We start from the raw sequence: 23,473 nt of genomic DNA, 5'->3' as shown, positions 1-23,473 counted from the left end.
GGAGTCATTAGTGCTCCCAAAACATCAACATGCAGCCTTCCCCAACAGCTGGCATCACTAAATAGACAATGCACAGTGCCAGCCATGGGATGAACAGTGTGAGCCACATTACACACAGTACCTGTGATAGGACGGGTCAGGCAGGTCAGCAACAACAGCCCTCAGCACACAGATTTGACATTTAGCACTAAAGCAGCTCTGTGTGCTGTCTGGAGAGATACCTCTCTCTATTGAGAGGAGCCCCACTTAAGGCAAAAAGAACAGTGCCAACCTAGGCAAGACTGAGGCTCTGTAGGGGATAGACAATCTCCTATCATACCTCAATACACACAAGAGACAACTTTGCTGCTCCTAAGGATATACACATCTAACAGGCAATGGAGAAATATTTTCTTTGGACAGACATAGTCACAGCTTCCTCAAAGAATGGGAGGAGGAGAAAATGACTGCAACAGGAGAACTGAGTCCCAGCAGTTGGGCTGGGCTGAATGTCAGCACTTGCTCTCTGACCCTGTGGGGTCCACAGGGTCCAGGCACATCTGGGAGGTCTTCCCCAACACTTAATCATTGGAGAGTAAGGACCAGGTGCCGGTCCTAGCAGGAGACGATGCTAATCCTGAGACACCCCTACATGCTCATTTAGACCCCAGTAGCAGCCCTTAGATTGAGATGAACAAGACAAAATGTACACAGACCCTCCTCTTCATGGCTAATCTTTTAGGTTCTTCACTGACACAGACAAGAACTAGAATTTTCATTTATATCTGTTTATATTTTCATCTCAAAGATCCAGATTATTTTTTTTTAACACATGCAAATAGAGGTTCTCCAGAGGAAAAAAACTGATAAAAACAAAGAAGTCAGACAGTGAGTTACCAGCCGAGCACAACTGACCTTATTTCAAACTCTTTTACAACCCACAGCAAGCACTGGAAATGGATTTCATCCCCACCAGAGTTTCTAACAGGCTTAAGCAAGAGAATACGGTGTCAGAGAGTCCAGGGATGCCCTTTGAAAATCATGGATTCTGAGTGGGAGAAAACACAGTGAGGTAATCAAGTGCTCTTTCCACTTCATTAAAACTAAAAATCAATGTCTTTTAATACGCTCCGTGTGGTATCATACTTTCAAGCTCAGAATTACAAGCAGTTAATGCTATTCGGGAAGTACACATTCCTCTATCTCATGCTGTTTGTGAAACAGCCTTACCAAGGTATTCTTGATCTTGATTTAGCACTGCAGCTCTTGCTATTCTACAGAAAGGAATCAACCTGCACAGGACAGGCAGAAAAACCAAGGGAGAAGAGCAAATTGCAGCAGCATGGAGATAAAGACACGTGGAAAGAACCATCTCTTTTAGATTTTCCTGTTAGAGATATCTGCAAACCAAAACGTGCTTTCAACACAAATTCCAAATAGCCCATATTTAAAAGGATGCACTGAAGAAAGAGAAAATAAAATAAACCACCACCAAAAGCCAAATATCTGAGTATCCTCGGGATGTGCAGAGTTAAATGTTATGGTCAACTTCCAGGGTTTTCCCAAGCAGAATTCAAGGAGACTGACCTTCATTCTGTTGAAACTCTTGTTATTTCCTGCTAGTTGCCATAGAATAGCAGTATCCTTGGCATCATGCTAAAGAGATTTCCTACCTGCTTACACACACACATGCAAAAAAAGAAACAGGCTTAGTGACAGCTAAACGGTGTGGTCAGTTGTATGGTGGCACGTGCTTAAGCAGAAGTATGTGACCACTGCTCCCTTAGCATTTGGAGCTGTCTCGTTTGATTCATGCTTATCTTAGAAAGCAGCAACATCTTAAAATAAAACCTCAGTGGAGCCAGGAGGGAACTCGCTGGCAATGCATGCTTTAAATACACTCCAGTTCTGCAAACATCTTGTGAGCAAGATTACCCTGAATGAACGGGATTATTTATGCCCACAAAGTCAGGTGTAACATGAAGTACTTGAACAAATGAAACTTATAAAAAACAACATCAGCAGAGTCTGCCCAAAGTGTAAAGTGTGAATTCACTTATGGGTGGGGTACGGGCTGATGGTTTCGGGTTTTAATCATAGGCCACAAAGTTAAGTGCTTGAGGGAAAGAATAGAAAGGACAGAGTCCCAGGTCCTGGCCCCTGCAACACACTGCAGAATAGCCATGTCACAGCAGCTCAGAGAACAACCTTACGCTACTCCCTCCCATACAGCCCGAGCAGGACAGCCAGAGGAAGAAGAAACAGGTGCTGGCAGACCTGCACTCAAAGCACTTTAACTCATTTTATTTTAAAAGCAGAGCAATTGAAATATATCTTGAAGAAGCCCACCTAAGGCTTCAGCCTGGAAGCTAAGTACTTGATTCCACAGCCCTTTCTGCCTTAAGAGGTAATTCATGTTGTGCAGGAAAGCATATAAGCACACAGCTCTCCAAGCCTCCCACTGCCACTCTCAATATGATGTGTAGCTCTACCGAAACTGGCAGTTCTCACATCATTTCTAGCTTTTATTCCCATTCAACTCATCTTCTACTTCTTAGGCAAATAATCCCATTTTCTCAGCATGCAGTGTTTACCATAAAATCTGAATGACTAGCTGCTGTTCACATGTCAGAGATGTCTTCTGAGACCATGTGAAAATGAGAACACTGTAGCAATCAGTCTCTTACACAGTCATACTACTCCAGGATCTGCACTAGTTCCCATTAGGTTTGCAAATGAGCCTTTGACTGCTTTGACTTACAATGCGGGACAATTAAGTGCACACTAATGGTGGAAAATATACCTAATGCATAGCTGCACCTCAGCAACAAGCGCACACAGTATCGAACAATAATTACACCATTTGTCACTGATCCTGTCACTGTATCCATACTCCCATCCCATACACTGCTACCAGCCTGGCACAGCACACTGCATTACTCACAGCACTGTACAGGAGCAGCACCCAGCACCTCCCAGCCACAGGCCATAGAATTACAGACTCATTGAAACATTAAGGTTGGAAAAGACTTCTAAGATCACCTAGTCTGACCACCAGTCCACCCCTGCCATGCCCACATCCACACAGCTTTTGAATAACTCCAGGGGTGGCGTTTTTGCTCCATCCCAGGCCAGTGGTAGGGCACTCAAGAGATTAACTGAGGATTGGGCAAGTAAGGGAGAAGGCGAGACCTCTTCTTTGAAGGCCTCTCATTCAAAAGGCATTGCAGCCGTGCTACCGGCTTCAAATCAGCACCACCTCTCCCAGGGCCTTCAGCACAAAGAATGCAGGAGCAGCCGCCAAGTCAGCAGGGCACCACTTGACACTTGGTGCCACCACACATGACTAGGCATCTGGGACCCGGAACACGTGTTCTGTCAGTCGCTGGTAGAACGGAGCAGCAGGCCCCACGTGCTGCTGGCAATCCTACAGCCTCAGCACTGAGGGCTCCAGGGACCACACAGGTCTGGTGCCTCTTCCTTCCTCATTCTATCAGAGCGGGATTTGCTCATCTGGCAGTGACACCACACACATCCTTTCCTGCCGCTTCCTGGAAGGAGGATGTGTGTGCTAGTTGTATTTCCTATTGAAAACACTTATCACCAAGGTGAGCTAAACATACACATGGATATATAATGTATACGCATGGTGTATGTAAGATGTATCCAAAACATAGCTTGTATTTTGTCCTGCAACGTTCCTTATGAGTTTCAGAATGCCAGGTGAGGATGGAACATTCTATTTGACCTCCCATTTTAAAGACATACTATGCTGCACCCTTCACCAAATAATTTAGATAATTTAGATATCTTCTCCAATTGCCTTTTGCAAAGAGCTCCACACTTGTGTCCATGTCACACACGTAAAGCAACAGCCCTTGGGATGAGTTTGGCTGTCCTGAATGCACCCTTCCAGAAGCACTACTTGTCACTGCGCTGTAAGACGCAGACTTTCGACAGAATTAAGATCAAAAAAAAAGAAGAAAACAAAACTGAAAGTTAAAATTTAACCGACTCAGGTACTTAAAAAAAAAAGCAAAAAAGCAGTAAGCGGTAAATGCCTCCTCCCCCAGAGTACAGAGTAAAGAAAGCACGTCCGCCCAGAAGGCAGCGCCTGACCGCAACTCGCTGCTGTCCCGCTGGAGATGGGTGAGAACCCGCCGGGCAGGGCGCTGCGGTGCGGCTGGCGGCAGGAGCAGCGCTCAGAGCGGGGCGGTGGGCACAGATGGGACCCGCAGCCGTTCCCCAGGCGGAAACCAGCTCCCGAGAGCAGTTCCGTGTTGAGCCGCGGTCCCACGGCCGCCGCGCGGCACAACCCCGACGGCAGAGGGCTGCGCCCCCCGGCCCGCACCCAGCTCCGAAGGCTTTGTGCTCCCCGAGTCGGAGCGGGCTGCACCCGGCCCCAGCCCCATCCCGAGCGCTCTGCGACAGGCGCGGCGCACGGACAAGTGGGACGAGCTGGCGGGCGGGGGGTTCGTGTAGCGGCAGGGGGCGGGGGCTGCGGCTCGTAAGAAGTTGGGGAGTGAAGGGAAACGAATAAATAAATAAAACCAAGAAATACAAGGAGGAAAACTCCACTCTCCCGCCGACGGCGGACTCACCGGCGCGGCTGCCAGCCCGGCAGGTGCCCCCCGCTGCGCCCAGCCCCGAGTCCCCCGCCCGCCCCTCAGGCTCGGCCCCGCTCACCTCATGGCGCGGCTCGGCGGGCGCTGCCGCTGCCCCAGCGCCGGGCCGGGGAGCGCAGCGGCGGCGGCAGAAGCTGGTCCCGGCCCCGGAGAGACGCCTGGCTGCGGGGCGGTGGAGGCCGGGCCGCGCAGGGCCGGGGGCGGGCGGGACGCCGCGCCTCCCTCCTTCCCCTCTCCGCCTCCTGCGCCCCGCCGGCAGCCGCGGCCGCCCCAGGAAGGGGGCACGGAGTGGTCGGGCTGGGTGCGGCTGTGGGATGGGGACGTTGGTTTTGCCGATGCGCGATCTGTTCGCTTTTCTTTTTTCTTCTAGTAATGTTGCAGCTCGCGGCTTTAAACCTTATGAAGTGTTTGTTGTGATCGCAATGTGTTGTCAGCACCTCACAGGAACCTCAGAAATGTCCCCTTTTTCATTGGTCGTTTTTCCATTTAAAGGAAGGCACTTGATGGCATTAAAGTTTCCCATTTTGTACCGTTATCTTGGGTCTGTGCTGCTGGCAACAGAGGTGCTGAGCACAGTACTCACTGAACGGAGAGCACTTGCGTGTGCGTGTTCAGGGAGCGATGCAACTTTCATCCCTGGCTTCTGGTCCTGTCACAGGGCATCCTTCTTGGGGCACTGCTTCCCCTGCTGGGGAGATCCCTTCCACTCTTCGCCTTTGAGTCAGCACAATGTGTGTCAGGGAATGGTACAGCTGCCCTGGCTATGAGAAACTAAACTGGAATGATTTCAGTACTTCACTGCAACAGATACTGTCACACGGGCATACAGGTGCAGGAGGGCAGGACAGGGATCTTGACTTCATACAAACCACACAGCCATTGCCACATATTGCTGTATACCACTGCTGTTAATACAGCTCCTGCAGGCTCCCAAGGCTGCAGCCATTAAAGGTGGGTAAGGTAAGGTTTATGCTTAGCACATGCACGTAAGCAAGCAAACACTTTCACAGCTGTAGTTTTTTATCTGTTCCCTCCCCAGCTCTTTGAAACCTGTGATTCCTGTCAGCAGCAAAACAGCTGTGAATTTTAGTCTCCACAGATTGCTCCCAATCTGTCACTACAGTGGAGAAATGTAGTCCAGTTTGGTCCATCCACAACAAGAGGATTTGGAGGGGAATTCCAGATGGACACTCTCCATATCTTTCCCACTTCTCAAGCAGTTGCTGAAGTAAACATGGAGCTAAACTGCTGAGCTGGTTGTTGGAGCAATGCTTTGGCTCTGCAGAGAAATCAATAGATGGAAACCACATGGATACAGATTTACTGGGACCAGCAGCTTTTAGTACACACAGATGAGCAACCTCTCTGTACTGGTTGGGGCTTTTTCTGACCAGTATCCAGCCTGGGTACAGCCAGAAGAGGAACCAGCATTCAAAAGCAATTGTGCTCAGTTCCGCTGAGCTACAGATGCTCTTCAACATTCAGTGCCCAGATGAACTCTACGTTCTGTTTCAGATAGTTCCTAGGGAAAGCCCCATGTTGGCTCCAGTACACAGATGTGCTGCTCATCAATTAGAAAGCCCAGAATCCCACAGTCTCCCTGAGGACTTTGTTGGATGACCTCAACTGCTGTCTTCACACTGTAAATACAAATGAATTTGTAAAGGCTAAGGCTTTGGGGATTTAGTGCAAAGGGATAGCCATCCTCAGTCTGCCTTATGGCTACCATCAGCCCCATCCATCTTACCTCCTCTTTGTGTAAAGGTTTTTAAGTTCTCAGCACCCCAAAGTTCTCTTCCACCTTTTGTAATTCATGGTAGAATTCCTCACCAAGTCTTTAGCACTATCAATTTCCTCTCCAGAATAGCATGCCTACATGGTACAGAACTATCATAACTATACAATAGAATCATAGAATCACAGAATCATAGAATCACAAGGTTGGAAAGGACCTACACGATCATCTAGTCCAACTGTCCACCCATTAACATTGCTACAAGAAGCTACTAAACCATCTGTTGTAGCTCCTCATCCAGCCTCTTGAACACTGTCAGGGATGGCGACTCCACCACCTCCCTGGGCAGCCATTCCAGTGCCTGACCACTCTCTGAGAGAAAAAGTTTTTCCTTATGTCTAACCTAAACCTCATCTGATACAACTTGTGGCCATTTCCTCGGATCCTGTTTGTTGCCTGGGAGAAGAGGCCAAGACCCTCCTCATCACAACCTCCCTTCAGATAGTTATAGAGTGCAATGAGGTCTCCCCTGAGCCTCCTCTTCTCCAGACTAAACAATCCCAGCTCCCTCAGCCGTTCCTCATAAGATTTGTGCTCCAGACCCCTCACCAGTTTCATTGCTGTTCCAGGGCCTCAGAACTGGGTTTAAAACATACAGTACAGTTCTGAAAACGTGTAAGAAGAGGGAAGTCTGGAACAACAGAAAAAGTCTTTACTCAAAAGGAAGATAAGAATATATTGGCAAAAGAAAACACTTATGTATGATCTAGGTCTTCACAATTACAACAAAAGGGTGGGTGGAGCTTCTACAACAATTCTTCTACCAGAATGGGATTGAGAGGAAACAATCCTGAGCATCTTGCTCAGGAACTTGTGCATGATTCAGCTCTTGGGGTTTGATAAAGAAATGTGTATGTCAGCTAGAAGGCTCATGTGTTCACACAGCCAGCTCTCCTCTTTTCTCACCTCCCTTTGCTTGAAAACTACTATTGGTAGAAGGAATCACTTAGAAGACTTAAAGCAGGTGTTGATATCCAATAATAAAGGCTGGTGAACAAAGCTCCTTGATTCTGCCAGACTGTTGGTGTTCTTAAGAAATGGCATTTCTCCATATGCAAAATGAATGCTCAACATTCTGAAAAAAATACAGTAATTATTATTTTAATTATTAATGACAACTTGCTCTTGAAAAGGATCTCATCATCTGTCTTTAGGACCCCTGCCAAGGGGCCAACTGACCACAGTTCTCAGAGCTGTCACACTGCAGGGGGACCCAGAAAGCCCAAACCCCAGCTCTGTTTGCAGTGCACAGTTGCTGCATGTCCTGATGAAGCACGTTCAGCCCCAACCACAGCACCAGGATTGTGCATGAGCCTGAACATGGACAAAGATGACAATAATCACTGTAAAATTAGAGCAGCTTTTCCCAGAAGGGCAGATGCTTCTGGGCAATCTTCCAGCCCCATCAGAACCCAGGCACATACTAGTATTCATCTATGTACCCCTTGTAGCAGATAGAAATTAGGTACAACAGCTTTGAGGAGCGGGTGCCTCCTCCAGGCACATCCCCCACCGGGGCTGTCAGAAAAAGTCTAAGACAGCAGCACGGACTGACTGGGAGGATCCCCTCTTTGTATTTTTAATCAAAAGCACAAAATCTTAAATCTTCCCATTCACCAGAAGAGCTTCTTCAGCCAGTGTTTCTCCTCCCATCACCTCTGTGGTGGTATGAGATGCAACTTTCAAGTCTTTGGTTTGGGGGAAGAAATGCCAAAGAGAAGATCAGAAAAACAAATACCGGGAGCGTGAAGGAGCAGCTTCAGACCCAGGACAGAAACAAACAGTGTGCAATCAGCCCAGCCATACGGTAGGGGAGAGCATATGGCATTCTCAGGAAAGCAGAGACTGTTTTCTTGGCCCCAGCACAGAGGACACCACTGCAGTTTGGTTTGAAATGAAACGTTCATGGTTGGAGGATGCTAAGAGTTTCTTTCCTAGCACTTTCTTAATGGCTGTTTTTAAAACTGCTACTTGTATTGAAAAACAAAAAACTGAAGTCAACTCCCAAGCCCGTGGGAGGCCACACGAATTTGTGTTGGCAAATATCATTTATTATAAATGTTCCCTTCTTTTTAACTGCTGCAGGCCTGGCCATCAACACAGAACACGTGGATCTTAAGTTCGTTTTTCAGGTGCTATCAGCAGAGGAGAAAGATGTATGATAAAGTTTATCACGTTCATCCTCTTATTCTTCTTCCTTTCCTTCATTAATTTGAAGCACATTGCCACTGAAGAATGGTTTCAGGAAGATAAAGTTTAGCTTTTTCATACCTGCCAGCTCACATCTCTGATCCTGAAGACTATAGAGTTCCCATCAAAGACCAAGTACAGCATGAAGGCCTTCATTTTGTCCCTAGGCATTGTATGAAATTAGGATGAAACACAGCAGACCATAGCTGGTAGAAGAGGACTGTATTAAAACTCTTTTAAAACCTTTTTTCCAAAAATACAACAATCAAGCTATAAAATAATTTAGTCTTAAATAGTAACCATAGATTCAAATGAAGTAAAAATATAAGGCATACGACTGTTGCAATAATTTAAGAATATACAATAGTGCCATAACCTATTTAAACAGAATAATGAAATATTTGAAGTAGATTTTCATTTACAGTTCTCATGAAACAAGTCACACGGCCTTCAGTTACCTAGAAAAAATTAGCTTGAAGAAGTCATGACAAAAATCTCCAAAATAGTGGGAACAAAATCAGTGCAAAATCCAGGTCCTGTTGAAATTGACATAAACCTCCCACTGACTTCAATGCCTAAACCTGATTTTCATTTCCAGTCATGTGGAAAAAAGTAAATTATTCTCAGATACTTAAATAGGAACTCAGTGAGTAATGACTACCTTAATTTCATGCACAATGCATTTTGCTGGATGGTTAGAGGAATCAATTGTAGATGAAAAGCTAAGCACACTATGTTGAAATACCAGCAACTTAGCAAGCAGAGGAATACTCCAGCTTCAGAAAGCATCTGTGTGTCTATCTACAATCTGTACTATAAGATTACAGTTTAATACAGGCATATCTGCTGATCCTTAAACCACCAAGTTGAGTGTTGGTGGCTACACCTCATTATTTCAAATTTTCAGCTCTCTGCACAGACAGGCAAATACATGAGACCATCCAAGTGAGCTTTTCCATGTACATCACAATCAAGTCTGGATGTCAGAGCTCAGGCTGGAAGACAGGCAGGGTATGCCTTTGAAGCCACAAGCATGAGTGAAAATTCCTCCTTAGAGTATGAGATGTGAAACAGGTGCTTATCTCTGCAGGTGTCATTCCTGAGATCACTCTTAGATTTGGCTCTGGCCTGTTGGGTTAGCAGAAATCTCTGTACTGCAGAAAGGACATAGCACAGGGCAGCCTGGACAAAGCGGGACTGGTTCCACCAGTACAACTAGCAAGGAAATGCTGTTGCTGCAGCAGTGCACTTTTACAAGCAGGGATGCCCCACTTGTAAAGCTGGCCCAGGAACAGCCAGGAAGGCAGCGCAGGTACATTTTTTAATTCACGTCTGGTACCAATGCAATGGATTACCAAAGAAGAGTGATGAGAAAAAAAAACAAGGCTGGGCTTAGCACAGGACCCAGCCCCATAGCAGGAGGCCAAGGAAAACTTTGCACGGGCAGATGTTCCCAGATAACTCTTTAGAACTTGAAGAGCGTCAGGAACAACAGCCTTTACTCTACTGCCTGCTGAGATGCCGATCCAAGTGTGTCAAGGGAGGAGCGAATAACATGAGTGGAAAGAAATTTAAGTGCTGTAGCAGTTACCTTTCAAAATAAACAAAGTAAGAACATCTTTGTTCTTAAAACATGATCAAAGCACTTCCAAAAGGTACCAAGATGTTCTCAATATCCTTCTCATGTCTTTCTGGAGTGGGATGTGGGACAGCATTACTTTTCACTTGTAAATAGCTCTGGCTTTTGATGGGTCGAATTATCTAGAAGTGGATAGGGTTTCACTGCCATTCATGACACCAGTAAACTCTCTTGACTCTTTCAGCCTGAAATCAGCAACATTAACATTTGGAAAATATGCTTTAATGCTGCAGTGTTGACTAAATTCATCCTTCAGCGTGCCTACGCCACAATACCAGTAAACAGACAGGATGATGACTTGCCTGCTCGCTGGTCAGTTTCCGAGTCCTCCATTTACTCTTGATAAGCTTCCTCTAACTGAGAATCAGTGTGACTCAAAGCCTGTTCATCAGCAGCAGGTTGGTCAGTCTCTGCCTGTGACTGCTGGCCCGTGCTCCTCAGCAGGTGCCTCTGTCTGATCAGGCAGAGGTGGTTGGCTAAACGCATCTAAGCGTTTTTCAGTCGCCGTACGAATCAATGCTGAAATAGACAAAAGTGTCATTAACAAACAGAGTGAATAAAACCACTGTAAGTTGAAATGATTTACATGTTGCTGACCTGTGAATTCTTGTGCAGAGGGAAAAAAACCCAAACAGAAATAATACTAATGGTGAAAGAATGTGTGAATAAGAAAACTCATCGCTGATGCTGTAGCCTAATTACAGTCAAAGGTTTGCACTGAAAGCATCGATTTGAAAGGGTTCACCTGGACCACCCTGTACATCTCTTCATTGTTGTCTGGTCACTTTTGGCACAGGCCACCCTATAAGGTGAATTAACCAGGTTGCATATCGTGTAATGGTTTTGCAGAGGGTAGTACTGGAACTGTGGGAGTCATCAAAAAGACTTTCTATTTCTGAAAAGCAGCTGCTAAACATCTGTTCTGTATTATTTTTGTTGTTTTGCCTTTGTAAGTTTTTCTAAACGTTGTACCTCTTCCAAACCAATGAAAACAACAATAATTCAACATTCACTTTGAAATACATCATTTAAATATAGTAAGTAAACAGGCCAATGATGGAAGAAGAGGTCTTTAACATAGAAAATGGGACAACATACAGATACCAAATGAAGATTCCTTGCTAATTTATGGGCTGAGTTCTACATCTCTTGAGAAGACAAACATGCCACCTTAGACTGTGGATGCTTCCCTTGCAGTTCTGTTTTTTTATTGCATGGTGACAAAATCAGCCACTTGTACAGCTTCTATGTTCAAGTAGCTTAAAAAAACATCCTATACTTCTGTGTAAGTAGGAGAAGCCAGAATCTCAGCTGAGGTTGTGCATGCCTTCACAAAACTTGTTGGAGAAGGTAATCCACAGTTTCTTTTGGCAGAGAATGGTTTATTCAATAGTGCGTGCTTGGATATAAGCCAGGACACACAGTGGGTAAACTAGCATAAATAGATGCTGCCAGTATTACTTATTAGCCTGCTTTAATTATTCTGAGCATCTACAAATTGGTGCAAAACCCTAGTTTCTGGCAGTAAAAATTGAAGATTTCACAAGAATATATGATGGACAATCTGATGGTATATCCTACAGTAACATCTTCCTTGAGCTGTTTAATCCGTGGTCACATGCAGCATTTCTTGCTCAAAAGGAGAGAAAAATCCTTCCCTCAAGAAGCAATCCTTTAAGAACTGGTTCTTAAGTGTACCCATCAACACATATATCATAGGATAAAAATACTAACAGTGCAGCTGTAGTTATCTGAATTGGACCTCAACAAAGGAAATAGGGGGTCCTGGTTAAGCTGAAAATTAACCCAAAAGAAACAAACACAATCGTAATTCAAATCCACAATCACTGCTTGAGGTGAAACTGCAAAAATGAATATGTAGTAAAAGTATAAGAATGGGTTTGGCCTGGTAGACACACATTCATCATCATTTTGTGCTTCTACAAAAGACAGTTTTAGATTGTCCAGCCTCTGAAGACTGACCAATAGAAGAACCCACGTGCTTAGTCCAAAATAGCCCAAAAGAAAGCAGAGAGTGATACTTTAATCTGCCTCAAAAGCAAGGACTTGATTATTGATTAATCAATCATTTAGTGGCTGCAGTAGTGATCTTCCCAACTTTAAAAACAATTTTAAAATGTAAAAATAAATACAAAACCCAAACATACAAAGCCACAGATGCTTGGAATTCTTGTTAAAATGACACCTGCTCCCTTAGTCCACAATGAGCATACAACCATTATATTTGCTCTGACTGGGGAAAAAAACAATTACAAACAAGGGGCCCAGATTAACTGATAACTTACAGTCAAGCATCACCCTTCCCAGAATCCTCTTTTCTAGTGCTTCTTCCACTTCTGTCATCAGCCATGGCAGGAATTCTCTCTCAACGTCTGTAAGAATTTGGCAGAACGAAAGCAAGAAAAAGCATTTGTTTATGAAGGATGAGCAATGGGATCTCTGGGCTGTTTTTCATTTGCTATGATCATTAAGGGATGAACAACCTCGCCAGAAGATACTTGCTTTACAAGAGCCAGATGAAATGTCTCAGGATTTGTTAGGTGCCTTGTCTCCCGCCTCTTTTACTGAGATTCTTCATCATAATGGACCTGAACCAGAGTCCTCTCAACTTCACTGATTTTCAAAGGGGCTGGCTTGGCACCCCCCAAAGGGCAAGCACACATGAGATGCACAGTAATGTTCTGGTTAGATGAAAATAACTATCCTGAGCAACTCAGAAGAATAACATTTCCTGCTCTGCTTTCCAAGTACATCTGGCTTCTGGTCTGCTGAAAGCATTTGTTCTCTCTGACCCAAAAGCCCTTGCTTACTCCAATCACGCTTTTTGCATGTGGCAGTTCCAATCCCTGCTCAGTTTGCAAAACACACTCAGTTTCTGCATTTGCCTTCTGACTCATTCTGGAGATAGTGCACCCACTCCTAAACTGGTGTCTGAGCACCCTTGTGGGAACTAGATAAGTGGGGTGCATCAGGGCAGTCCATAAGAAACGCTGCTGACTCTGAAAGCTTGAAAGTTGTTGATGTACAACTCTAAAATTATTTGCAGAGCCTAATTCTTATTGACAGTTTTTAACTTCGCTCCAGCAATCATTAACAAAGATTCAGATTGACATATATATATTCTCACTTATCCTATCAATAAATATACTTAAAACAGTTTGGATCCCTCTCTCTTTCTCTACCGGTCCTAAACAGCCATTTGTTTCTACCAACATAAAAGCAGCTCTTCTCATCTTAAGTAAAACTGTCAGCTCTTACATATTTTTCAACACTTGGTGCAGATAACCAATGTTTATATTAAAAATGTGAGTTTGGAAACTACGTGTGCAACCACAAATGTAAAAATACTTTATTCATTTACATTATTCTAAATAATAGGACCATAAAGTGCATTTATGGATGGTTTGACTTTTATATTACTCCATATATTAAAAAAAATAAAGTACAAACCTCTTTCTATAGGATCATAGAAGAACCCATTCTCATGAAGACTGTTGAAGACTGAGGGAATAAGATCAATCAAATAACGCTTAGCAAATGTCTGAGCTGCAATTTTCTCCATGGTCTCTTTCTCTTTCTGCAGCATTTGCATCTGCAGCTGTTTGCAACGTTCCTGTCAAGACAACACTGCACTTCAATTTTCAGCCCCTTAGCTCTTTTGATCTAGATTTTGAAAAATCATCAGTGTGAAACTCATAAGCAGCAGAGCTAAGAGTACCAATACTTAAGACTTCTGAGCTAGATGCCAGGATTTGTGGGCTCTAACTCTCACAAAAAAACTCCTTGAAAGCAAGCCTGAATCTGTGGGGTATGAGGACTAGAGGAATCCTTTGATATAGCTTTTATAACTTTGGCAAGTCTGTAAAATAAGGGTCTTGTGTCTGGCTAAATGAAATCCTTCTCTGATACCTTATCATGCACTGATATCTTAACTGCTTGATTATTGCAGATGGAGCTGATTGATGCCCTTGAAATAAGGTGAGGTTGGGTAAAAACTTCATCAACTTTTCACTTTTCTGATTTTATATACTATTTGACATAAGAAAAAATTAAAACATAGGTTGGTCCAGGAAAACAATAATAACATTAACATCATTAACCCAAATAAACAGAAATTAAGACTTGCCATTTCTATTTATTTCTACTTGCTAGATACTGCTAGCATTGTTTTGTACTTGGAGATCCTGAGAGGCATGTGCACTTGTACAACAGCACATGCATTCTGTGTGAAAGAACACGAGGTGCTTCTCACATTCAAGCACTCTAACTACTCATTTAGATATTATCATAATGAACAGGCTTGAGTAACAGCTGCACAATACTGTCAGGTTTGGCCTTCTTATCAGGTGCCTGAGTTCAACAGGTCACTTGAGCATGACTGCTCTAGTGGAACAGAACAGTACAGAGCAGGAACATGAGAGCAAGAATCTGCGTGAAACTGTATGGCACCAAAATCCTTTCAGGAGCATCAAACTTGACAATACCCTTCTGCCCACATTCAGCTTATTTCAGAGCTCATCTTTCAGTACTTGGATGTGGCAAGCACTCACACGGGCCTGTTTTACTCCTAATAAGACTTACCTTCTCCTCTCTGTATCGCCTGTCTTGCTCTTCCAGGCGCTGGACCTCAGCCAGCTCTGCATTGCGCAGTTCTGCATAGGCTTCCTGATGTGCCCGCAGATTGGCCAGCTCCTCTTCCTCCATGACTTCCAGCAAAGCTTGCTCAATGGTTTTCCCAATCAGCACTTCCAAGATTGGCTTGACTTCGATGTCAAAATCAAAGAGCTGGGGATGAGAATCAGTGAAACAAAAATAAATGACGCCTTACCACAATCCCACTCAGCATCTTGGCAAGGAGCAAAGGAGGATGGTCGAAACACCTGTGCAGAAAGAGGTGATGAGAAGTGGAGGTAGGGATCCAGTGTCACCTAAGGCAGGAAGCATGAATGCTGCTGGGGTCTAAGTGATGAGTGGGCTGGAGTAAGACACCACGTACTCAGCTGCAGCCACTTAAGGCACTGTTAGGGAGAAGCAGAGCACTCACCTGGACCCTACTGCTGCTCCCTTCTGTGCTTACAGTCCCTGTCTAGTTGCTTACTATTTCCACAGAGGAGAATCTCTCTCAGTATTGTGGTTCTTAGCTGAAAGCAGCAGAACCTGCATTTGTTCCTGTTTTGTATGGTTTCTTTTGCATATTCTCTAAGAAGTTCCTTTCTGGTCTTGTCTCAGTTTTGTTTGATATAGGAAATACACTTTACTACTACTTGTGGATGTGACTTTGCTTCATACCTCTCCTTCTTCTATTTGTGTCTCCACATCTCTTCCTGTTTTGGCTGGCACGAAGAGAGGAGTGGGAGGTCTGTCCAAAAATTCATCTGTTTGACACTCCATATCAACCTCTACCACCCGGTCACTTATCTCTTCCAAATACAGCTCTAGAAATAAAACACAAGGAATGCTCCACATTGGATTCTTTTTTATTTTAACTCACGACTGTTTTTGATTACTGTTCTGTATGAACTATATACAAAGGATGCTGCAAAGCTGTTTCTAGGGCCACTGCCCATGCTTCTTTCCCTTCCCCCCAGTAATTTTTAATACTAAAAGAACACACCTCTATTTGAGGCACACATCAAACTTCTCTGATGGAAAAGGAAAGAATAAATGAAGTTGTCTTGACTAGTGTTCAAGAAAGTGCACTGAGAATTGAAAAACAGACATTCTTTAAAAAAAGAAGTCACTCTCATTAACCAAGTTCATTAGTAATTAAACAGAACTAAAAATATGAAGTTTATAATGGAAAGGATTAGAGAACCTTAACCTGAACTGATCCTACCAACTGAATTAACACTTCAGTAAGTTGAGACCAGCAAGTTTTTGTTCTCAGATTATTATTATCTTTTTAAAATCATTTTTCACCTGTCTGCACATGAACATGCTCTCTGCCTTCCACAGGCTCAGGTGTTCTTAGCTGTATTTGCACTTCTGCTTTCTTTCTAGCCAATGCTCTCCTCCGTGCTTCTTTCTGCCTTTGAATCTCCAATGCATTAGGATGATGGATACACTGGACAGGGGTGAACAACAAAATAAATTAAAAATACACCACCATACACTCGGTACTTGGAAACACTACTAATTTCTCTTGCAAATGAAGCCTGCTGTTGTTCTTAGCATTACAAATCTAGTATTTCAGATTTACTTTTCAGTTTAGACTCATTCTAAATTGTCAGTTTCCTTAAAGACTAGAGCATGAAACTAACGGGTATCCAGATATACTGGATACCTACAGGTGTACTTTAATGGCATCTCACACTGAGATAAAACAAGATAAAGCACATTAAAATGGCTTATTCTCACTCAGCTGTGAGTTTCCAGGTGAAGCTTTAAGAAAGTGAAATGGACTTTCCCAACACAGGAAAGATGTGGAGCTTTTGGAGAAGGCCCAGAAGAGGACCATGAAGATGATCAGAGGGCTAGAGCACCTCCTGTATTGTATTCCATGCAATTGCTTTTAAGAACAGACAGCTTTAAATTCCTACACAAAGCATCGTTGTAGAAATGAGAAATCACAGAATCATTAAAGCCAGAAAAGATGCTCATTTAATCTGACCACCAGCCCATCCCACTGTCCCTCAGAGCCACAACCACACGGCTCTTGAACACCTCCAGGGAAGGTGACCGCACCACCTCTCTGTGCAGCTTGTGTTAGTGCCTCCCTGCTGCTCTTCCTGAGAAGAAACGCTTCCTAATACCCCACCAAAACCCTCCCTGGCACGAGAAACTGAGGCGCTGCTTCTCAAGGCAGCAGTGGGCTGATGCCCGCGGAGCACCTACCGTCGGCATGGCTTGACGGCCGTACGTGTTGCCGCGCACCACCCTCCTGTCGTGCATCAGGTTGGCCCAGCGGGCGGGATCCTTCACCCTGCAACACCAGGGTTTGCAGGGTGAGAGCAGCGCAACCTCCAACTACAGCCCGAAAACCACAAGTCCCGGCACTCCCCCCACCCCGGGAAGGGCAGCGCGCTCAGGGCACTCACGGCTCGCCGGTCTCGGGCGGCGCTCGGTACTTGGGGCGGGCTGGCACGGCGCGAGGAGGGCTGCAGAAGGTGTAGGGCAAGGCGGAGCTCGCCGGCAGCGCGGGCATCATGGCGGTGGGGCAAGGGGCTCCCACTGCCACAGCGGCACGGCTGTAACGAGCACAGGGACCGTGTCCAGGCAACAAGGGGAACGCGCTGCGCATGCGGTGGAGGGGAGCTGCGGGCCGGCCGTTAGCGCTGAGGGGTGGCCGCGCGGTGGCGCTCAGAAACTTCTAAGGAGAAGTAGTGAATGCTCTTTCCTTTTGCTTGCTCAAAAACTTCTCAAGTGCTGCATCTTCTGGCTATATCTCTATCCCTTAGGACAGCCATGTGTCTGTATATCTTGTCATGTAATGTTTGTGCTCCTCTGAATACCAGGCTCTGCAGAATTCTGCAGTTGATGCCATGGATCACTTCTCACCTCAGCACTGGTTGAGCTAAAGAGAGAGAACTGATTGGTGAATTGTATGCAAAGCTGCATGTGTATGTACATTTAATCATGGCTTTATGATGAAGACAGAATTCACACTTGGATAAGCAGTGGGAAAGGTGAGGGCATACATCTGTTTTTCAGTGCTTGTGCCCTGTGTATAATGAGGTTGAATTGCCTGGGCCAAAACCATGCAGTTAGCATGAGGAAAAACAGGCTTATCTCCCATCTTTATCACAAGAATATCTTCTCTTGGAATCTGCTTGGGTTTCATCTTAAAAGATTCTTTAAAAAAAACCAACATTTTATAATTTTGATCTTGACTTGATATGTATGATACTGCAGCTGAAGGGCTGGAATCTGGACTGCAGCAGCTGACAAGGAAGTTGGTGAGAGGTTTGTGGGTTGCGGAGAGAAGAGTTTCAAGCAGCCGTTGGGTCAGTTCTGTAAGAAGCTGACTGGCTAAAAGTGGTTTTGTTTAGAAAGTGACAAATCTTTCCTAGAAACCTTTCTTATTATTACCCATCAGAGGAAGCTCAGTGGGTTCAGGAGTTGTAAACTGTTCAGGCTCACATGCTGGCACCTCGGGTTAGAAACGGAAAGGGATCTGTGGCCTCCTCTCCCCTTGCAGAAGCTTCACTCTGAAGTGAGAATTACGTTGGTGTAGTTATCACAGCAAATGAAAAGGATTTAGTTAATATTATGAGTGATACTTCCTATAAGGGGGGAAAAGACTGTATAATTAGTGATTCTTAGTAAAAGAGAGAGAGAGAAAAAAAAAAGCATTGAGAAAGCAGCTGGCTGTGTATATGAAAGTCAGCTGCCTGTATGGAGATTGTATCTCTTATCCAGTGCCCTTTTCCCCTGGATTTTTCCCAGGGTTATCGTCTGTCTGTTTGAAAAGTTCCTTCCCCTGGTGAATATCGAACCTTCAGAAGTTCCTCACTGTTCTGATGCCACGTGTGATAAGGGCTGAATGCTGAGAAAATTCAGAGAAAAATGTAACCAGAGCGCCTAACCAAGGTGGCTTCCTTTTCCTGTAGTCGGAAATTGTCCCCGTGGAGGCACATGATAGACACAGCTCCTGCTGTCTGCCTAAAGCGAGCAGTTCAGCAGTGGGTTATAATTGCCTTAGTTTTGCAGCTGGGTGTGATCAGTTCTGGTGATGAAATGCTTTCTGGATCAGACAGTTAACCAAGCAGACTTCAAAGCTAACTTGGTTCATCTCCTGACTGAATTTCCGAGTGAAATTAGTGAGTGTTTCTATGCTGCTTTACATAGGAGACAAGCATATTGTGCTATGCAGAGGGAATGTGGACCAAGAAAGCAGCTTTTCGTGCCTTTCCACTCAGCTCTCATTGCCCCCTGGGTCTGCAAAGCTGTGCAGAAGCCAGCCTTCTGTGTAGGACATCATAGCAGGGAGGCTGAACGAAAATGCAAGATTGTATGAATGACACTTGGAAACATCATATTTTCCTGTGAGCGAGTACATTAATGGATTGAAGGAAAAAAGATGACATCATGTTCACAGAGTTCTGGCTCTGAACCATTCGGCATAAGCCTTCAAATGTGGAAGGGTTTCCCTTTGTAGGAACCTTGTGGGGAGTGTCTAAGGATGCATTTGGATGGTAGACGGATGAAATTCCTGATATCTATAATGACAGCTCCCTTTAAGGGAACCCTTGAGCTTGGAGGTCCTGGAGAGGAGGCACTGGGAATTCGTAACTCCTTAACTTGATTACTCTTTCATCTGCTGCAGACTATTGTTCAGAATCCTGAGCTGCCCACTTATATTCATTCAAAGCATGCCCTTGTGATAATTAAGTGCTGTGATCACTAGCAAAAAATGGCAAAAATACTTTTTTCCTGAGTCAAGGGACTTTCCTGTGAGCAGTGGTACAGTGAAATAGTGATCTGCAGTATATGGGTGAGGAGTGAGTCAGCCTTGGAACAAGCAGTGATTGTGTACGGGCAGTAGAGAAACAAGAACTCCCAGACTAAAACTGGCAGATTGTTTTCTATGGGTGGCTTTTGGTCTCCTGTGATATGTCTTTTAATTGTAATTGGAGGCACTTGAAAGCAGTGTTTTGAAATAGAACATTATGGTAAAAATAGATCACATGGAACTCCCTGCAGTATGTAACTGAGTTATAAGACAGTCGTTTCCTGATTAGCTTTTAACATTCCAAAATTATACATACTCCAGGCAAGAGTCTCCAAACCAGTTTGACTTCAGTGCTACAGGAAAATACAGAGACATCACAGAATGACAGAATCACAGAATGGCCTGGGTTGGAAGGGACATTAAGGATCATGAAGCTCCAACCCCTGCCCCACCACAGGTAAAGCCACCAACCTCCATATCTAATACTAGACCAGGCTGCCCAGGGCCCCATCCAGCCTGGCCTTGAACACCTCCAGGGATGGGGCACCCACAACCTCTCTGGGCAGCCAGTTCCAGCACCTCAGTGTTCTCACAGTAAAGAACTTCTCCCTGACATCCAACCTAAATCTTCCTTCTTCAACTTAGAATCATTCCCCCTCGTCCTGCTGTTATCTACCCTTTCAAAGAGTTGACTCCCCTCCTGTTTATAGGTTCCCTTTAGGTACTGAAATGCTGCAATTAGTTTTGCGAGATGTGTATGATTAGTGTTTCTGCTCTTCTGGCCACGTGGGGGCAATATACAAGTAATGATGGCCTAAGTAACCAAGTGCATTTGCTAATCCCAGCATGATGAGGCTGGGTTTGCAGAGACCGCACATGATACCCGTGTTTGTGCAGTTTTTCTTGGAATTTGTGAGATCAATGAATCATAGGTTTAGTGGCCACTTTTTTTTTTTGCCACGTGAAAGTAACATAATAATGTTTTATGATAAAATCTAAACCACAGATAAAATTAAAAGTTCAAGAAGAGAACGGTTTGTATTTCAACACATTAATACGCATTTCAGAATTAGCAGTAATTTCAAAATGATCTCATGGAAGCCTGGCTTTATAGTCATGAAAGGAGCAGCAAAGAGAAAACTACCAAGAAATAACCAGGGACTCTCATTTTTCTCTTTTCTTCTTTGCTTTGGGTACAGCTACTACCAGAAAATGTCATATCTGAGATGCTTGTACGCTGCTTTCTAATTAGCCACTCATTAGAGTCGCTTCTTTGTAACTCCCTCTCCATCTTACTGATAGCTGCTGTTGTGTGGCGGTGTCATTTGTTTCCCTGACAGAGAAGAATATATTCCCAAAATCTAGCCTAAAGTTTTACAGAACAATAATAGAGATGCTGCTGGTCAGCTGTTTTTCTTCCCACTAATTAGATACATCGTATAAGAGTATAAAAGTAGCTACAGTACATGTAGTTTCTGAGTGTTTTTAATGAGAGACAATGGACAGCGTGGCAGTCATACAGAAAATGTTTTATTGTAGTGAATTTACACAGGAGAAAACCAAAACTCTGCCGGCTCCTGAGCCATAAAAGGAAAGGTGAGAGCTTACCTAAATAAGTTCCTACATGTAAAACACATTGCACTTCCTGTTGTCTTTACAGGGTTATAAGGCCAACACCTGGATATGTTCTTTTCCTCTCTTTAAATGTTACAAATGATCTGCATTTTTAACTAATTAAAGCTTGAATCTGGAGCGTTCCCTCATGGGATTTCTTTTTATTATTATTTCTCATGAGAGCAAAGCTGAAGGCGATCTTTCTGTCTGTTTAGTCTGTCCAGTTTACTTAGACTAAGAGCATCTCAGGCCACTTGACATTCACTTGATACATTCCCATAATGACCCTGCAGGGCTTCAGTGGCTGTAAACCCAGTCTTAGTACACAATACTAATGCTGACTCGCGGTCAGAATGTTCTCACGGCCAGCAAGCAGGAGGAAGGAATGGCAGCAGGTTCAAGGGGCTGGATGAAAGAGTGCAGAAATGGCCTAGATGACAGAATAGCTGTTCTCCTGTTGGGGTAACTGCCAACCCTCTTCTTAATGCAGAATATCAGCAAGGCATTGTATCGGCCTGATGCACACGTGGCAAATGGCATAGAGTCTCTGACTATACAGAAAGGAAGAGGAAAGTGGGACAGGTACTTGGACCTGCCTACCTTTTAATTGTCCTTTTAGGGATACACATACAACACTGTTTATCAGCTACTGACTAGTTTTCCCACACGACACGTTATGAGCATCATATTCACTCATATATTTTACATATTTTCCCCCCACCAACACACACCTCTTTTAGTGGAAGAACGTGACATGGCAAAGTGACCAACACTTCAGAAGAGCCACCAAGAAAAAAAATGTTGATATGAAGCTAGCTTATTCTGGGTCCCTTGTAACTAATATCTTACAAAACACAAGCAAGATATCTATTTTTTACAACATTTACTTTGTACAATGTGAAGAGGAGAAAGAAGTTCTTAAACATAGGATTCCTTAGCATATTGTATCTGCTCTGCCTCAAAAATGGGCTGGCTGCAGCGCCGTGCCACATACTCATGTTTGTTCTTGTGGCAGGATTCAGACATGGCTCTCAATCTGTACACGCCAGGGGTTACAGGTAAACTCACGCGGGAGTTTATTCCAACAGTAACACTGAGAGTTTCAGTTTCTGCAGCAGAATCATTCACTGCAGAAAGCCTGTCATTGGGCAGGTCCTTTGAAGCTGTACCGGCTGTGCCCTGTGCAAGGCTGGTACAAGGATCAGATGGCAAAGCGTCCTGGTTTGACACCTTTAATCTCATAGTCTGAACTGTGAGATTGCAACAATGGGTGGCCACACAGTTCTTAGTAGCTTCTTCGTAAGAGGGTGGTCTTCCAGGATTCCTCTGGTCTACCTCTCTGAACACTTCATCAGCTGACCTGAAACGTGACCTTCGCTGATATGGCATATGCAGTGGTTTGATATCCTCGGGGCTGTTTTCCTGCACAATTCTGCAGGAGAACTGATCGTCTTTCTTTGTGAAACTGTCCTTCTGGAAACCCATGTATTTTCCAGGCCCCCAACTCTGGTGTTTCGTTAGTGTTTTCCGCTGGTTTGCAAAAGAAAATGACATAGAATGCTTTTTGATCTCTCTCTTAGTTGTGCTGCAGTCTTCATGAGGCTTGTTGCAAAAGGACTGGGGCCTATTTAAGAAGGTTTTTTTGGGACTAGAGGGTGAAACTAATGGTGAGCTGGTAAAGACTGAGCCATCAGAGCTCTCTAATGAGCAACTGGAGGATGTTTTGGATAGAGAGTCACTCGATAATTGTGAAGATAAGATTGCAAGCCGTTTGTCCAGCATCTCATTCTCCAGACTTAGCTGCTTCTGCTGAACTGGAAAACTGTCCTCACTTTTGTTTAGCTTCTGTTTCCTTATTCTGCTTTCAAAACGGTCCTGGAAGGATAGGTCTGGCTCTGAGTACCTCCTGTCCATCACGTTGGTGTCATTTTTGCAGTTAGTCAGTGATGTGGCAGAAACACATGTCGGATATCTTCTGCTCAAACCGGTGCTTCTTCCTTTGGGCTTCTCTAGTTCAGAAGTACAGCATTCAGCTTCAGGATCTGGGCTGTCGTAGGCAGAGTCATTCTGATGAGTAGCACATAGGTGTTCTGTGGGGACAAAGCACTTGTTAGTTTTTACTGGCCACGTAAGGAAGAAAGGGAACTGAAGATATTCTTGTATAAGTGCAGTACAACAGGATCTTTTAACATTTGTTTCCACAGATGTATTCCCATATA

At 44.3% G+C, this 23,473-nt stretch overlaps 3 protein-coding genes across 4 annotated transcripts in view; all 3 read right to left on the bottom strand.

Annotated features, from left to right (window-relative positions):
- PLAGL1 (PLAG1 like zinc finger 1) overlaps positions 1-4,796 on the bottom strand; it is a 38,363-nt gene extending 33,567 nt beyond the window's left edge. Inside the window, exon 1 of the mRNA XM_015858282.2 lies at positions 4,666-4,796. The gene's annotated coding sequence lies outside the window, so the exon portion shown is untranslated. The remainder of the gene's footprint in view (positions 1-4,665) is intronic.
- A 4,000-nt stretch (positions 4,797-8,796) lies between these two features.
- On the bottom strand, positions 8,797-17,486 carry RSPH3 (radial spoke head 3). Its single transcript, XM_015858350.2, has 8 exons — positions 17,287-17,486; positions 17,084-17,171; positions 16,169-16,313; positions 15,539-15,684; positions 14,831-15,034; positions 13,700-13,862; positions 12,535-12,621; positions 8,797-10,747 (listed from the first exon to the last, which is right to left on the bottom strand). Exons 1-8 carry the CDS (start codon positions 17,394-17,396, stop codon positions 10,632-10,634), a joined length of 1,059 nt encoding a protein of 352 aa, XP_015713836.1. The 5' UTR covers positions 17,397-17,486; the 3' UTR covers positions 8,797-10,631.
- Positions 17,487-21,148: 3,662 nt separating this feature from the next.
- Positions 21,149-23,473, bottom strand: part of TAGAP (T cell activation RhoGTPase activating protein) — a 56,618-nt gene continuing 54,293 nt past the window's right edge. For both annotated transcript variants that reach the window (XM_015858329.2, XM_015858331.2), the window contains exon 11: positions 21,149-23,344. In XM_015858329.2, coding sequence (XP_015713815.1) covers positions 22,173-23,344 — 1,172 coding nt within the window. In that variant the 3' untranslated portion in view covers positions 21,149-22,172. The remainder of the gene's footprint in view (positions 23,345-23,473) is intronic.

This window comes from Coturnix japonica, chromosome 3 (genome assembly GCF_001577835.2).
Source record: "Coturnix japonica isolate 7356 chromosome 3, Coturnix japonica 2.1, whole genome shotgun sequence".
In the NCBI taxonomy this organism is placed as follows: Eukaryota; Metazoa; Chordata; class Aves; order Galliformes; family Phasianidae; genus Coturnix; species Coturnix japonica.
Note: the sequence above shows the minus strand (reverse complement) of the source record. Positions and strands in the feature narration are given on the sequence as shown.